The 16,252-nt window shown below is 41.3% G+C and overlaps 1 protein-coding gene across 2 annotated transcripts in view; it reads right to left on the bottom strand.

Annotated features, from left to right (window-relative positions):
- LOC132998650 (formin-binding protein 1) overlaps positions 1 to 16,252 on the bottom strand; it is a 43,369-nt gene that overhangs the window by 12,158 nt on the left and 14,959 nt on the right. Inside the window, exons 6-10 of one of the 2 annotated variants that reach the window (XM_061068381.1) lie at positions 14,252 to 14,356; positions 9,244 to 9,372; positions 8,420 to 8,566; positions 5,538 to 5,729; positions 3,524 to 3,712 (exon numbers count right to left, since the gene is read on the bottom strand). In XM_061068381.1, coding sequence (XP_060924364.1) covers positions 3,524 to 3,712; positions 5,538 to 5,729; positions 8,420 to 8,566; positions 9,244 to 9,372; positions 14,252 to 14,356 — 762 coding nt within the window. The remainder of the gene's footprint in view (positions 1 to 3,523; positions 3,713 to 5,537; positions 5,730 to 8,419; positions 8,567 to 9,243; positions 9,373 to 14,251; positions 14,357 to 16,252) is intronic. The other variant, XM_061068389.1, reaches the window with a different exon arrangement.

The following is a 16,252-nucleotide window of genomic DNA, read 5'->3' as shown; positions in this document are numbered from 1 at the left end:
TTATCTATTCTTCCGATCTAGGAGCAGCCAAAGAGGCTGAGCCAATCCCAGCTGACATTGGGAGAGAACAGGATACACTTGAGACAGGTCGCCAGAGCTGTTCACTTTAATTTACTCCAAATATAATAATAATATAATATATATTATTTGTTCTATCAAAATTTGTTATCATAAATGCAGAATACAATGCTACTGATGTGTGTATTTTTGAAAGGAATGAACATCGAGGCAGAAGCTGTGGAAATCCTTGTCTCTGATTGGCTCTTCCCGCTCTCAACAATGATGAAAGCTGCAGAATCCTATGAGCCTAATAAGCGTTTTATTATGAACTCTCGGTAAATAGCTACATGTGATTCTTGTGAATATATTGATATAATGTACTTGAACTATTCCTGACCACCCAGACACACATGGATATACAGGTATATCAAAGTACTTACAGACAGATAACATTGCTGCTGTATGGCACATCAGCACAAAGAAAGCCCTGGAGGGGGGAATTCTGGGTACTGTAGGCTGAGCCCACGTCCAAAGTGTGACCAACACTTGGGGATGAGTGCTAGGTGGGATCCTCACACCCACAACCCCCCACACACACATCTACAGGTGCTTGTGACACTTTGAGAATTGACCCCCTCCCATTGATGCTCCGCGGGGGAAGCCCTGAACCAGCTGCGGGACACGGCGAGCGACAAGAAACCTCAAGCTGATAACATGTGATGCTGGATGAAGTCGTCTTCTTCTGCAGTCATTCGTCCTGGCTCTACACGCGTCAGCACCATGTGATCAATAACGAGCCAGGCACAGACACTAGCTGCCATTGTGAGGGGAAACTAAATCCTCATAAATTGTGACAAACAATCTGGTCACGGAGACTGAATGTGTCACACAACAAATTGTTATTAATGAGGATGCTGTCTGTGTTGTACATGGCTTTTTACTGATCACACACTCAGTCATTCATACTTCCTTCCGACCATGCACCTGCACACGCACACATATACGCCGCTGGTACTCACTGACGTCCACCACACACACACTTACAACATATTGCCTGGCTTCGAAAGCATACGTGGGCCGGCCCAGAGTCCTCTTCATTAGCTCTTTGTGACAACTGAGCGAGCGAGGGGATTGCTGCTGTGGTGGTCGTCAGAGAGAACATACACAGTAGCTTTGTCATTGCGAGCTCATAAAACAGCACTGACGTCTTAAAGCTCTTATACTGTACTCTTATGCGTTTATATCGGGAAATTTGACTCCCAGACACACACATACACGCGCACATATACAGCGACTGTGAATGGATTACACAGCTAATATGCAAAACTAACTGGATCTCCTGCAGAGGTAGACATCCTTCCACTGTGCAGAGAGACGCAACACCACACCGCCAATGGTGAAACAAATCTAATCCCTGATGTGAATAAAACTGAAAGTCTGTTTTATATCTTGCTTTTCTTACTGGAAATCGTTAGAGGGTTTCTTCAGGGTTCACTAAGTTAGGTTTAAGACTTTTTAGGATCAGTCTAAAGCAACTTAAGTACAACAATACATCATGTTTCATGATCATACTGTCTAAGTATGACTGCATGATAGAGCACCGGGAGCCTACATATCAATTTGTACTTTACGGCAGTATATAAATAATTCCTAAACAAAAGATTCAATTGGGTTCTTGTTTAAACCCACACTTTGTGTGTAATTCATACAAAAGACCTATGTGAAAAATAAATGAAGACATTTTAAAATCTTGAATAAAGTTTGTGAGACTGTTCAACTCCTGAAGATAATCTGTTAAATGTAAGCTTTCCTTCTCACAAGAACAAAAGAAACTGTAGTACTGGTGTAAGAGTATTAGCACTAGTTATCCTGATTTGACCAGATGGAGGTGATGAACTGCTCTTACATCAGCAGTTTTTAAGAGCCATTAATCCATCTCTCTGTGTCAGTGAGGCAGTGGAGCTTGTGTCCTTACAGGACCTCTTGTTATTTGACGAGATTATCACTGCACCTTCTGTTGCCTTTTATGCACGTATAACACATGGAAAATTTATAAAAATGTACTCTAAATCAAACAACATCTATATACATGAAAAACATAAACAGGAGACTGTGAGACATGAAGAGGAGAAAAAATTATTTAAATATTTTGTTATGAGATATGGATGCAAGAATTAATTAAAAAAGGAGAACTATATTTTCTGCTATGACAGTTTCTGACCTTATGGCCTTGAAAACATCATTAAACTTTATATTTGTGCATGAAATGTTAAACTAAGATCAAACTTCAATCTTTATATTCTATGTTATTTGAATACAATGCAGGTGATTTAACTTTGAACATTTTTTTATCGCTCTTCAAGTTGTTGCAGCACTTCCGCTGTGAGAAACAGGCACTTCCTGCTAGATTTGTCTGGCGCTAGACAAAAATCCACACTTCCCTTTTTTCTGCTGACCTTCAATCATTTCCTCTACAATATGCTCACACACTGCACTGCAGTGCTGCATTGTTCTTTTGGCCTTTTCCAGACGTCATTTTAGCACCCATTCACACTGATGTTTTTACTTTGGGTACCTGCTACCCTTTCAAAATAAAGCATAAACAAAAAAAAAATCTATTTGTAGGGCCTGGAAAGAACATGCGAGTTGCCACCCGTTCCTGAGGTCAGGGAGAGTTGGAGGGTGGGGTGTAGAACAGGAAGACGTGCTATGACCTAACCCCTGCCCAGCAACCCTGTCTGTACACACACTGACAGGACTCTAGAAGAGGAACGGGTGATGACACCCACCAACACCCTCGGCCAGTTGTGACACAGCTGCTCTCCAGGAAGCCTTCTAAAATGACTTGGCCTTCTCACTTGGCTGCTGCCAAAACCACAACTCCCGACTCCCTTTCTCTTGTGATATTAAATCCTCCTCTTTTTTCTCAAATCATATGCAAAATTAAACAAAACAAAAGGTGCGTCCAGCACAGACTGCAGAGAAGTGCGAGGGGAGCGGCTGCTGCCTCCATGCTACTGCTCAGGGGTTTTGCTCATTTTTATCAAGAAGGAGGAAAGGTGGGAGGGAGGGACTATCATTGAGCACGGTTAATATGAAAGATGAAGGGACAAGATGGAGAGACTGCTAGTGAGTCAGACATACGATGGATTCACAGTTAAGCGCTACATAAGCATGCAAAGCACAAAGCCTGAGTACTGTATGAGTGAAGGTAGGTGAGTTGCCTGTTGTACAAATTATATTCATCAGTTATATATATATATATATATATATATATATATATATATAGGTATATATTCAGTAATAATAGCCTTGATTTTGACAACAAAATGTGAAAATGAAAGCAGTTGTGGCTCAATGTGGTCCCACTGCTGACATATAGAGGCACTCAGCTACTGGTAACAGAGGTAATATATTACTTCACTCATACAGAGTTGCAGGTACACAGCTCTGAGCTCATACAGGTGTATGGACATGCATGCACAAAAGCTTGGCGGACACACACACACAAACACACACTTACCCCTCGCCTCAGGCTCCGGAGGCAGTGCATTTTGGGTTTGGAGGCCATGAAGTCGTTGAGGCGGTGGGAGAGGGGCTCCTTTTGCTGCTTGGGAGACTGGGGGTCGTTGGGAACAGTAGAGGGTGAGGGCGGGGATGAGGCTGGGGGGGCAGGTGGGGGCTGGTGGGGGGACGTTAACAGGGACATAAGCTACCAGTAAGATAAAGGAGCCGAGACGGACAGGAGGAGGAGAAGGAGGAAAAAACATACGAGAAGAAGAAGAAAGGGGGCGAGAAACCAACACAAAAGACAAAGGAGGAAAAGGAGGAGGGAACAGAAAACGAAATAAATAAGCCTCCGACAAATATTAAAAAATAATCACATAACAGAAAACTCAAACAGAACATAAAAGACAACTGAAGGGCCATCGGACCTAGTGTATCAGTAGTTATGTTGTGGAGAAAAACATGTCAAACACATAAAACATAAAAAAAAACAGTTAAAAAGAAGAAAAACAGAGTGAGTAGGCAGCGTAAATTGTGTTAAGGCAAGCGACGGCGACGCAGCAAACAGCAAAGAGCTTCAGTCAAAGCACATGCAGGCTTCTGCTTTACAAATCCCTTTCCTATTTTACCCCTCCTGTGTAGCATGCCGGTTAGGACGAGAACTCAGCACATCCCCTAGGGTGCCAGCCGCTGCACTTGAGGTCATCATCAGAGACCGCTAATTGCTTATCGCTGTCCTAAACTTGGACCAGTTTAGGAGTTAAGAATATGAAGCAGTGAAGTGTTCGAGGATACCACACTGTGCGCATGCATAGGCAAGAGATTTAGTTGCCCTTATTTACAGAAACAGAGCCTGAGAAATCCACATAGACCCTGGTTCTTTAAGGACAGTCATGGCGCTTCTATACTGAAATATCAGTGTTCTCTTATACTCGCATGCAGGTGTGTGACTGCATAGCAACGATGCCTCTGTGTATAATTTTGCTTCCAAACACTCTCTACAAAAAAGTAATCCTGACTATGTAGGTTACCCATGTGTCTACCATAGACTGTATGTAAAGATGGACAAGTCTCCGCTTCATGATTCAACTGAAATGTTCAAAATAAATAGAACTACTTAAAAGGAACTACTTAAAATGAAAGAAACCATCTTTGAGAACATTTATTTGACATGTACCTTGGCTTGTTAATTTGGCCCAATTCCCATTCGCTATCACAGATGAGGTTTATGACCTGTACTGCAGCCAGCCACCAGGTGGTGATCAAGATGCTTTGGCTTCATTTTTTCCAGAGCTGTCATGTCGTCCATTTTTAAATACAATCTATGGTTATCATGTTTGAGAGTTCAGGCACCATTTTCTGTCAAGTCAGTGAGCTGGGGCTTCTCATGTAGATCTACACCCCCTTGCTCCCATCCTTCCTCTTCCACAAACACACACACGCCCAGTTAATCACTCATGCGCTGATCTAATTCAGTACCAGCAGTGCCACCAGCCCGTGAGGCAGTCAGAGATCAGTTTGTGCTGTACAGAAGCAGGAAACTGAAGGAGGCGACTCGAGGCCCGATCCCCAGTCAGTGGAAAGACGGTTAAGAGAGCCTGCTACATCAGGTTAATATCTGCCAGATGAGTCTGTCCACAAGTTGAAGGTGGAAATGCATTAGTGTGTGTTACAGGAGGGAGGCTCCGGAATCGGTGAGGGTGATTGCCAGGGAGGAGAAAATAGGGGGTGGCAAATAATAACAACAAAAATGGCAATACTAACAGAGAACTGGCGAAAGTGTTCTTCAGCTCAACAGAAGTCAAAGAATAATTACAAAAATGTAACAGACACTCCACTGATTATATGTTTTATAGCCACTATATCACGAGACAAAACCAACATAAAGTGACCATCGACCATTTAAACTCTCCCAAAAGTTAAACGTGTCCTCCAAATGTGCAGAAAGGTAATTCACTGCGCCCAGTGAGGCGTTGTCATACATTCGAGTGTAGAAGTGACTCTTCGTTGAGCGTGCATTCACGTGTTACCTTGTTCTTGTTCTTAATGAAAGGCCACAGTTTGCCCTTGCTCTTGCCAGCAGGCCTCTCCTTGCCCTCCTTGGAGTTGGACAGGCTGGTCTCGGACGCCGTCCTCTTCATGGCCTGGCCGTAGTCCTCGAACTCCACTTCTCCAGGGGGCTCAAATCCAGACTTGTAGGACTCCACCACTTGCTGAGAGTCCTGGTGGGGAACAGGGGAGTCACAGAAATCAGGGCCAAGATTATGTTTTCAACCTCTTGTCTCTTAATTAGTAGGATTACGCAAAAACTACTGGACGGAATTCCACAAAACTTGCTAGAAGGGGTCAGAAAATAGTCCATTCAATTTCGGTATGGATCGGCAGAGCCAGCACAATTTTTTCTCCTTGTTTAACATTGTGAGATTTTTTACAAGTGTACAATATTGTGCAATTAGTGGACTGAAGGGCCTTGGCGGAGGTATTTTCTCTACTGACAGCCCTTAAAAATTATTAAAAATACAATACTATCATTTGAAAACTTCCTTTTTAACATAAACAATGTTTAAACTCCTGGATTTCTGTTTGTTCAGAAGATTGTCGTGTTTATCAGCAGGTCTGGATATAAATTGCAACACAAAAGCGGGACTCTGTGATTCCTCTTGGCAAGTAGTTTCTGACTGATAACAGTTGTGTGAGTGTACCATGAAAGGAGGGCGGCTGCCATGATTTTGTTAGTGGGCCACAGAAGAGAGAGGAAAAGACCTAAATCTGTCAGGCATGGGACGTATGACAAAACACTGAGGTCTGGGACACGACCACGCTCTTCAGCCACAGGATGGAGCACATTAATCAAGTGCAGCGTGCATCGACCTTTCTGTGCTGATAAAGGCAGAGGGTCTGGTTAGAGTTATAGGATCCGAGGTCTAAAGATGTGCTGATGTATACATGAGAGACAGAGAGAGGAAGAGAGATACAGAGAAGACAGGAACACGCTATGTGTTATTCCCTGCTGTTGTTTACTGCAGCAGACAGTAACAGGCTGGAGTCATCTCCCTGGAGACGGGCCATGCGCACACACATACACACACAGTGTATGTGATCCCTGGAGCTAATCTTGTTTTTTGTCATACGGCAGACGGCCAACTTGTGACATCTCAATATATTAAACTGTTCATTTTTCTCTTCATCATTGGAGAATCAGGCCTTTTTGTCAGTATCCAAATAATAAATAAGCCATGAGACAGACATTGAGCCAATAACAGTATATTTCTTTTGAACACATTTTAAATTGAAAATGAAAGGACTCTTAGGAGCTTGAAACACCGTATTTCCATTAACTCTTGTCACTTACTTTTCCCTCAGGTTCTCAGACTATCATAAATAAGCTACAATTTAAAAAAAAAATTTTTTTAATATAACCACCCGCTTCATAGTGATGAATTTGACTCAGCAGTTACCTTAGTAGAATTTATTCAAGAGGAGGCGGAGCGAGATTTGACGGCGCCGCCTCGCAATTCTCTGTTCTATCTCTTTTCTCTTTTTCCGACAATGATTCATTGATTCCATCTGATTGGCCAAATATATGCAGAGTGTGAATGCATGACACGATGGCGATACATTTTTCAATATATCGTGCAGCCCCCGTTCAGATCCATGCTTAACAGTTACAGTTTACAGTGATACAGTGATAAGTGTGTAAACAAGTCATATTTGTCGTCCTTTTCAATGACAATAGATGGACTTCTTTATCTGAAATCATGAATAGATTAAGTCAGCCATCCTGCTATTTCAATCAACAAGAGATGAATAGCAGGAAACCTTTATGTAAGAGGACCTTTATGTAGAAACTTTCTAAAAGGATGGATTATATGCATCATGGTCAGGCACAAGGGAGAAGGCTGCTAACATTACATTAGGTAAATCAGTTAATGCTAAAGCGGTCAGATGTGAAATCAGGGCCAATCGGATCTGTGTCTTGTGGCCAGATTCGGGTACCAGTTTTCAAAGGATTTCGGTGTCTTTTCGGGTTGAGACAGCTAGCCTCTAGCTTACTCAAACTAAATCTGCCTACCATCCCCTCTAAAGCTCAGTAATAATTCTAAACATAACCCTACATAAAATGACAAGTTGGGGTTTGAAACCAAGTGTTTCTGAAGAAAATCAGTTTTCTTCAGATTTTCAGCATCATGTGAAAGCTGCTGTTGTGAGCTCACTGACAGGCACTAATGAGGAAGTACCGCTGAAAATAAAGGTGAAGTCCTGCGATTCAGTGCTGTACTTTTATAAAAATAATGATATATATATATATATATATAATCAATATTCAGTTTACCCCTAGTACAGGTCTAGATTCAATTTCCCATAAAGGATCTCAGTGGCATCTTTCATTAGAGAGTGCATCAGCTCAAAAATACTCTTCAGACCCACAGAAGATATCATGCAAATGTTTTCACTGTCTAAGTAGTAGGAAAGACAAACTGAACTTCATTTGTAAAATCAGTGGAATGTCCCTTTTTATAGGGGAACTATGGTGTGTGCATTTTTAAACTTAAAACAATCACTGAGAGAAATACAATATGTGCTTGCTGCTCATTGATTTTCTTACTAAAAGAGGCGGTCAACACATAGATTCAATCATTTGGTTTGGCTATACTCTGAGCTAAAACGCTGCCCTCCCACACCACTTTGTTGTACACAGGTGGGTTGTTTGTATTTTCAGAAAGCCCCCCAGGAGACCCAACCCACCTGCACAGTTGTTGCTTGAGTGAAGCCTAATCGGCAGTGTGTGGGCTGTGACAGACAGCCTAGCTGAGTGAGTAATATGGCCCATATGGTGGTGTGTGTGTCTGTGCGTGTGTGTGTGTGTGTGTGTGTGTGTGCAATGTGCATATATCTCATTCAGTGTACTCACAGTCTTGGGCTCGATGGACTCCGCTGATTTCGTCATGCCGTCCAAACATTTCCCCACGATTGGCAGCACTTGGCGGTCCACATCTGCAAACGTCTTCATGCACACTCCTAACCGCTCGATTCTTTTCTCCTCCATGTCTTGAAGTTTCTACATTGAAATCAAAACAATTATTATCTATACGTAAACACAAGCTTTACTAGAGAAAGGGTAACGTTTGAGTGGACACGGCTTGCTTTGGAAATTATACACTAAGCTTCAAATGAAACTGTGCAAGAGCTGTAGCATATGGTAAATCTTTTATGCATTTTTTATCTTTCATTCTTTATTGATTGACTCACAAGGACGTGATCATGAATATATATATGGAAAGCCTAGTTTTTATATCTTAAACACTGATTCCAAGCTCACAAGCTGTCAAAATGAACAATGCACAAAATAGCTGCACTTTTTAATGCTTTTGGTTTGTTATCCTCAGTGTTTCACCACATGTTGGGAATTTATTTTTAGTTGTTAGACCTGAGGGGAGTGGGGGTGGTGGCCAGCAAACGGCACTGAATTCCCAAGCCAACTAATGATTGCACACGAATGCACCTTTCTGGCCAGCTTCTTAATCAGTGTGCACGTCCGGCTACATTTGCACGACTTGTTGAAAGACAAAAATCCCCCAAAAATAATTGGGTGGAGGCAAAGCTGTTTGGGTGGGCAGGCTAAAGAACTTGGTTACCCCAAAAAAATGTATGTTTGTTTAACGAGTTTTAAGTGCAAGCATCTGCAATAACAAATCAACTGAAGCATGTTATTTGTTACGGTGCGGTTGTATTTACCTGGAATATATTGGGGATAATTGTATAGTAATGGTCATTCTGCTCCTGGTTGAACTTTTGCAGATAGGAGGAGTAATCGCTCTTACTGTCAGCAGCCATCTGGTGTCTCATCTGAGCTTGCTGTCGTGCCTGAAGAAATTAAAGAACACAAACATGCACATCAAACACACACTCACCTCATTAGACTTCAGTGTTCCCTGATTAACACAGACATATGGGTTATACTCACATACTCACATACACACACACACTCAGCCAGAGCACAACGACCCACATGGGTTGACACATTTGTGCATATGAGTGTTCATGCATGCAGATATAAACATAGAGGTCGTGGACGCACGGTCACAGCTGCACATTGACGTCCGACAGCAGCAACAGCCTTTGGCATTAGACTATATATAGGCCAGGACAAACATATAAAAAAGGTAGACCGCAATGGCTGCAGAAAAAGGAGGGATTTGGATTTGGATTGCCCGCCCAGTCTAGCCTTTCTTTATCATTGACAATGTTGATTATTTTAAGCTAGTTCCGTCTTAAGAAGGGTAGCGGGCAGTCAGAATCGCAGCGGGAGCAGCCTATCCCAGATCCATGGCTAACAGATGGAGATGAGATTATCTCAGCTAGACAGCATGTGTCTGTGTATGTGCATTGTGTGTATGTGTGTGATTGTGCAGCTAAGTACTCATATCTGTTTCCTCTTTCCATTGGATCTAAGGCCTTTCCACACATAAATCTTGGTTTCATTGGTCTATCTGTAACAAAGAGTCACCTTATGAACCTGTGATTGCAATCAACATTCAGTCGGCTGAATGCAGATGGAAAAATAACTGGAGCCACATAACTGTGCGGGACGGCAGACGGAACATGACCCTGATCTGCCCCAGTCCTGAAGGGGAAACATTTAAAGGACTTCATCCTAACTGTTACACTCACACACATATGGGTTCGTTATAGATGATATAGTAGAAGAAAAGGAGGACGTCAGACACAAAGGTGCATTATATCCGGCACATGAGGGATGACAGATAATACCATGGTGGAAAATGATAGTCACTGCTTGCAAAAAAATAGGAATCCAGGGGAGAGCTAAAAAGCACATGTGAAAGCCCAGCTGTTTTAAATCTACGTAAGCATGCAACAATGGAAATGTGCTGTACTGGTGTAGGTGCATGCAAAGTGAATGTGTTGTGTTGAGAAATGATGAGGTTAAAGAAACGTTGCTATGGTAACCTGGCGGATGACGAACCCACAAAACAAGCCACTGTGTCTGCAGCCACTTCACATCCTGTTGTCATTTCTTACTGCTATGCTGTCACACACACACCAACTAACAATCTAACAATTCACCTATCTATATACCAAACTACCTATTTACCACTCTATCTACCTACCAACCAATCTAACTACCTATCTACCTTTATATCAATCTACCTATATATATATATATATATATATATATATATATATGTATACCTCACTACCTACCTCTCTACCAACCTACCTACCTATCTACCTACCTGTGTACCTACGGATTTACCTATCTACCTACCAACCTATCAACCTACCTACCTATCTACCTACCTATGTGCCAATCTATCAAATCTACCCACCTACCTACTAACATACCAACCAATTTAGGAAAAAAACTGAGAATGAAGCACACAGACAAAATCGGAATCAAAGTTGGTTGGAAATTTGACGGCTTGCATAACATCTGTCATCATTTTCGCTCATTTCATTTTCCACCACACATATAAACCTCAGGGTGACACAGTGTTCAGCAGAAGACAACGAGGCAAGCCACTGATCACGGGCAGACAGGACAGGGCTGGGTTAACAGTGATATCTGGTTGAGGCTGTATTGTAGAGACAGTGTGCGATCCCACAGATATAAAAGACTCTCTGTCCGCTTGACCTACCTTGAGTGAACCTCGCTTCAAGGCATAGCACAAAATAACACACACACACATAAACAAAAAAAAAGTTTGTTAGCCGTTTACAGCTAAACAAGAAGTTGCCATAGATGCACTTCCTAGACCACCAGGCCTATCATGAGTCAGAAGGGGAAGCTGGTATCACGGTACACAAACGCAGTAGCAGCAAAAATCACTAGTTAAAAAAACACTCTGTTACACTTCTAGAAATGCATTACAATGTTATTTCTTAATCGCTCTATGACTGGGGATCTTCACAGTTGGGAAGTTTGTGAGTGTGTGTGAGGGCCAGGGGTTCCTCAGAAAACTGGAGCAGGCTTTTGTGGATATCTGGTCAGTGACTCCAAACCCCAAATTATAGGATTTAGTTTGCCAGAAGAGAAGAGGGAACTGTTAGAGGTTTGCTCCAGCTGAGCAGAAAACCACAATACCTCAGCTCGACAAACAGCAGCTCTTCTGAATTAGCGGGAGACATCACATTACACAATGTTAAACTCCTGGAACTTAGCTTGTCAGAACATATCTTTATTTGCAGTTTCTTCCAAATTGTAAGCGACAAGTAAATTTGTTGAGGAAGTACAATAATATAATTACTTTATTTGTAGCTTATTAAATTCTATTGGGGCCTTTAGCTGCACAGTACCACACACAAATATGCCAAATATTCATGTTTCTGCTTTATTTTACTTCTCCCATCATGCATCTGTCCTTCCTGTTCCAGACCCACTTATACCAAGAGGCTTAAACTATGACCAAAGGTAGTTAAACATTTTTTTACATTTCATCCTATCCGGTGATAAATACTCAGGAATATCACTGCGCAAAGTAAAAAACAAACTGAGACATAGTTCTGTCCTGCAGCTTAGTTTTATGACCAAATTTGATCAAAAAAAGTGAGCACTTGACCATTAACGCTGCTTTAATCTGAACATGTTATTCCAATGATGGCCCACTGAAGATGTACAGAAAACATACACGACAAACACACACACTTTTTCATACATCTGCACAATCATACCCTTTTTCAAGATTCCAGATCTAAAATAAAAGTGGATAAAATTGATGTTACAGATAAAGCAATGGAAATGTACAGAAATTAGTTACCATTACTTTTTTTTTAATGTGTTTTACCCTAATCCAATCATTCTCCACAGTGAGTGATATGAGGGATTTCAGTCGTTTCTATTATAAACTCTTCATTTTTGAACAACGGAAATGTGAGTAGGCGAAAAGGTGAGCTGGGGTCAGTTGAAACACCCACACAGAGAGGAATAACAAATGAGAGAGCTAATATTTGACATTTTATCACCTCTAGCAGCAAATGTTTTTTTAGAAAAGTGAGGCTGTTCTCGATAAAACTAGGGCATATCTGAAAGGGAGTTATTGAGCATCACTTTTACTATCATCACTATGTTGGTCCAACCTTAACAGGAAATTGCGGGGGATTTTACTCTCACTGCCTCATATTATGGGTCATAACTTATTACCTCCGCTTTAGAGATTTGAAGAAACTTCCAAAGAAAAGAAGCACTTAATTTTCACTTAATCACATGAAATGGTTTATCTCTGTGTCTGTTCTTTTCAACTATACTTCTCTACAATGAAGGAGTGCAAAACTATTTTAACCAGTGGTCACACTGGCAACTATGATGAGGGTAAGACCTGGGTGAACGTGCCACAATATTCCTTTAAATAAAAAATCTGGACATTTAAAATGGATTCTTTTTTTTTTTTGCAGATGCAAAAACGCTAGCGCATCAGATTGAATCAATTCTGTGGAAAACACTGGCTGTTTTTTATCCTTAACCCAAAACTGAAAAGTTCACAGACAATTGTCAGCAGAAATGTAATTAATGCACATTTTGCCTATAAAAGTACAAGTAATACAATGGTCAGTTTGCAATGTGTTGGTTGATAACATTATGTGTGCTATGTGAGTGTATATGTATAGGTGAAAGCGATTGGATCTATGTACATAAGCAGATACTGTATGTGTCCAAGACGAATTTCCTTCAGGAAAATAAGGTCTTACCTGATCTTATATTACGGAACTGTTTACATAATTACTTTAAACAAACCGTGATAGTGAGTAAATGAAAAGCGGGAAAAAAATGCAGATTTGTTTCTCTTCCTTCACCAGAAATCTGTGTAATGTATGAGTCTTTCATGCTTCAATAAATGGAACAACTGTAATCAGAAACAACACAGCTCTTGTTGTGCCGGGTCTTTCCAGTTGAGTTCAGTGTTAGCCTGAGCCCACTGTATCTCTCTGGCTGAGCGCAGAAAGACCCTTTATTCCAACCTGTATTTGCATAATAATCGGGTCTGAACTGTGTCGACTCTGAGCCGCAGCTCTGCTCCAACAGCTGACGAAGCAGCAGGAGCACGCGCTGCTGACCCATGATGCCTTGCGGGCGTGGGAGCTGTGTGGGTTAAGGGCTGAGGCTTTAAGGGCTCATTTAATTGGTTATGACAACAGGAAATGACATCAGCTATGGGCCCTAGGGGCTCTGGTGTGCAAGTCCTAAGAGTTGGATTGTTGGCTGCATGTGTTGATTTATCATAGAGGACGTATCATCACAAAATCACCCAAGTACAAGTTTAATTTTGTCCCTGAGAGAGAGGAAAGCCAGCTCTGTATATGTATAATACATATCCACATAAACACACAACTACACACAAGCACTGCCATGGACACCCAGTCTATTCCTCTCTGTTGCTAAGCAGAGTGTTTTGATGGCTGCACTATAGTGATAATGAGGACCGAGTGCCATGATCAGCTTTGTTTAGCAGCAGATCACTGCGCCGCTGAGACAATGCCAGCTTTTACACACAGGGCCTTTACACATGGTCACTCGGTCTTTACTGTCTTTTGAAGCTCACTGGAATCAGGGGCTGGGGGCATGGAAAGGGGGCAATAAATGCAAAAGAAAAACAATGAAAGGGTCGGGGAGGGTGCTCTTTGGGAGAGTGAGGAAGGCCAGGCAATCAAAAGGGGAAGCTGGGTTTCAAGCACGGAGGAGATGGGACAAGCTTGTGTGATTGGTGCCTGTGCACCAGATGACTCATACCTTTTCCACGTCAGCCTTAGTCACGTTAATGTCAGCATCCATCCTCTCAAAGTATTGCTGTGCTCTGTCCGCCTCTTTGCAGTCTCTCTCAAACCGTCTTTTACACTGAAGAAAACAAAAGGAAAACCAAATTAAATATGATCATAGATATTGAATGAGTAGCTTGACCTTTTAAATAAGCATAATAATAGACGTCATAACATGTACACATACGTCATATACATTTCAGGCCCGGCATTGTGTGTGACTGAGATTAGTTTGTGTCACTGAGACAGCCTTTGGGTCTGTCACAGTCTGCAGCCTGCAGATTAAACAAATGTTCATAGTGGTCATTTGTGTGCAGAAAAACAAGCATTCATCCAACCCTCTTTCGACCCCTCGAACTGAACAATCAGTGTTTGTTGGGCCAGCGTGCACTCTGAACTATGCCTATCAGCCTCGAACACACACACACAATGGGATCATTGAACTCGCAGAGAAGTTGCAGGACAAGGAGGGGTATGCATCTCTCTCACACTCTCTCTCCCCAACCAAAGGGGCCAGGCAGAGATAAGAGGTGGTGGTGGTGGTTCTGGGCAATCTCACTTTTAGCTCTTAAACTAAAATAAATAACATTGACACTCCTGGAACTGCTCTTATCTAGTTTAAGTGGTAGAGCAGTAGTAAACAATGATGTTTAACAATCTACCAAAGTCTGATTTAATCAAACTGACACAACTGATATTAAGGGACAGTTCAGTGTTTCTGAGGCAATGGTCTTTTTTTATCTATATTTACCTCAGCCAGTAGTTCTTGTTAGTTAGCTGAGAGTCGTCTTCTTCATACATTCTTAGCATTATCAGTGTGTCATCCAGGCAGCAGATGACACAGATACATTATGTAATGACACATTACCTAATAGTAAGCTGGAGCTTCATTATAATATATGTATATCTTAATGTTACAGGCTGTAGTGCCTGTGAGTCATATAAAAGACTACTATGTCTCTGTTTCAAGCAAAAGAAATGAATCACTGAGTACAGATCATGGGGTCCCTCAGGGCTCTGTGCACAGTCCTCTGTTTTGTTTTGCTTTTTCTTTTCAGACAGTTCCTCAGAAGTGTACTACATTCACTTGAGAAAAAAAAATTCTGAATTAGCGACATAGATCAAAATCTTTGTACTTTCCGTCTAAATAACCCCAAAGTCCTGAGGTGACTGTGAAAAGCCAACAAATTAATTACAATGCCATTCACATTTCTTAATGGCACATGTATGTCTGAATGTCTCAAACCCAAACCAAAATAAAACTAGTTCAAACTATACAGGCAGGATATTTGATTCACCTCTCCTAAACTTGACTAAATTAGAAATCTCTAGGGATTTTGAGGTAAGTTATCTTATACATTCAGAAAAGCAAGCTGAATCTTTTTTCTCTTGATGACTTTACTCCGAATTCAGAGAAAACATTCTGGGTATCTAAAAAAAAAACGCAGATGTTTTTTTTTCTCAGGTGAATGCAATATCGTTTCATTCAGTTCTCCCTCAATTTTAAAGGATAATATATTTTATAGAGACAAGACTCCTCCCTTGCTGTCTATTGTAGCATGTGCCTTTGTATTACATGCCAATGATGTTCATGACTGATTGTAAGGCTGTTGATAACTGAATGAAAAGGCCTCGAGCAAGTAAGGTCATTGGACCATCTCTGCACAGCTTCATATACTGTGTTTTTATACTTATATTCTGCAGTGGTGGGCCTTGATGCATTTGATGTATAATTTGACTAATGCATATAGCAAATGAAAGCATATTTATAAAATAAAATGACTGTGGTCTTGTGTGTTTTGCTTTTTTCCATACATAGTATATTACATTTTATGTCGTGAATGAGGTTGTGTTCCCATTAATGGTTTTAAGTGATTCAAGTGTTAACACTATACATGAAGTTTCACTTTATGACATTATTGGTTCAGTAAACCACAGATGGATGTCACTAAGTTAGTTTCTATTTTTGATTTGA

Source organism: Limanda limanda, chromosome 1 (genome assembly GCF_963576545.1).
Source record: "Limanda limanda chromosome 1, fLimLim1.1, whole genome shotgun sequence".
Lineage (NCBI taxonomy): Eukaryota > Metazoa > Chordata > Actinopteri > Pleuronectiformes > Pleuronectidae > Limanda > Limanda limanda.
This window is presented reverse-complemented; position numbering and strand designations above follow the sequence as displayed.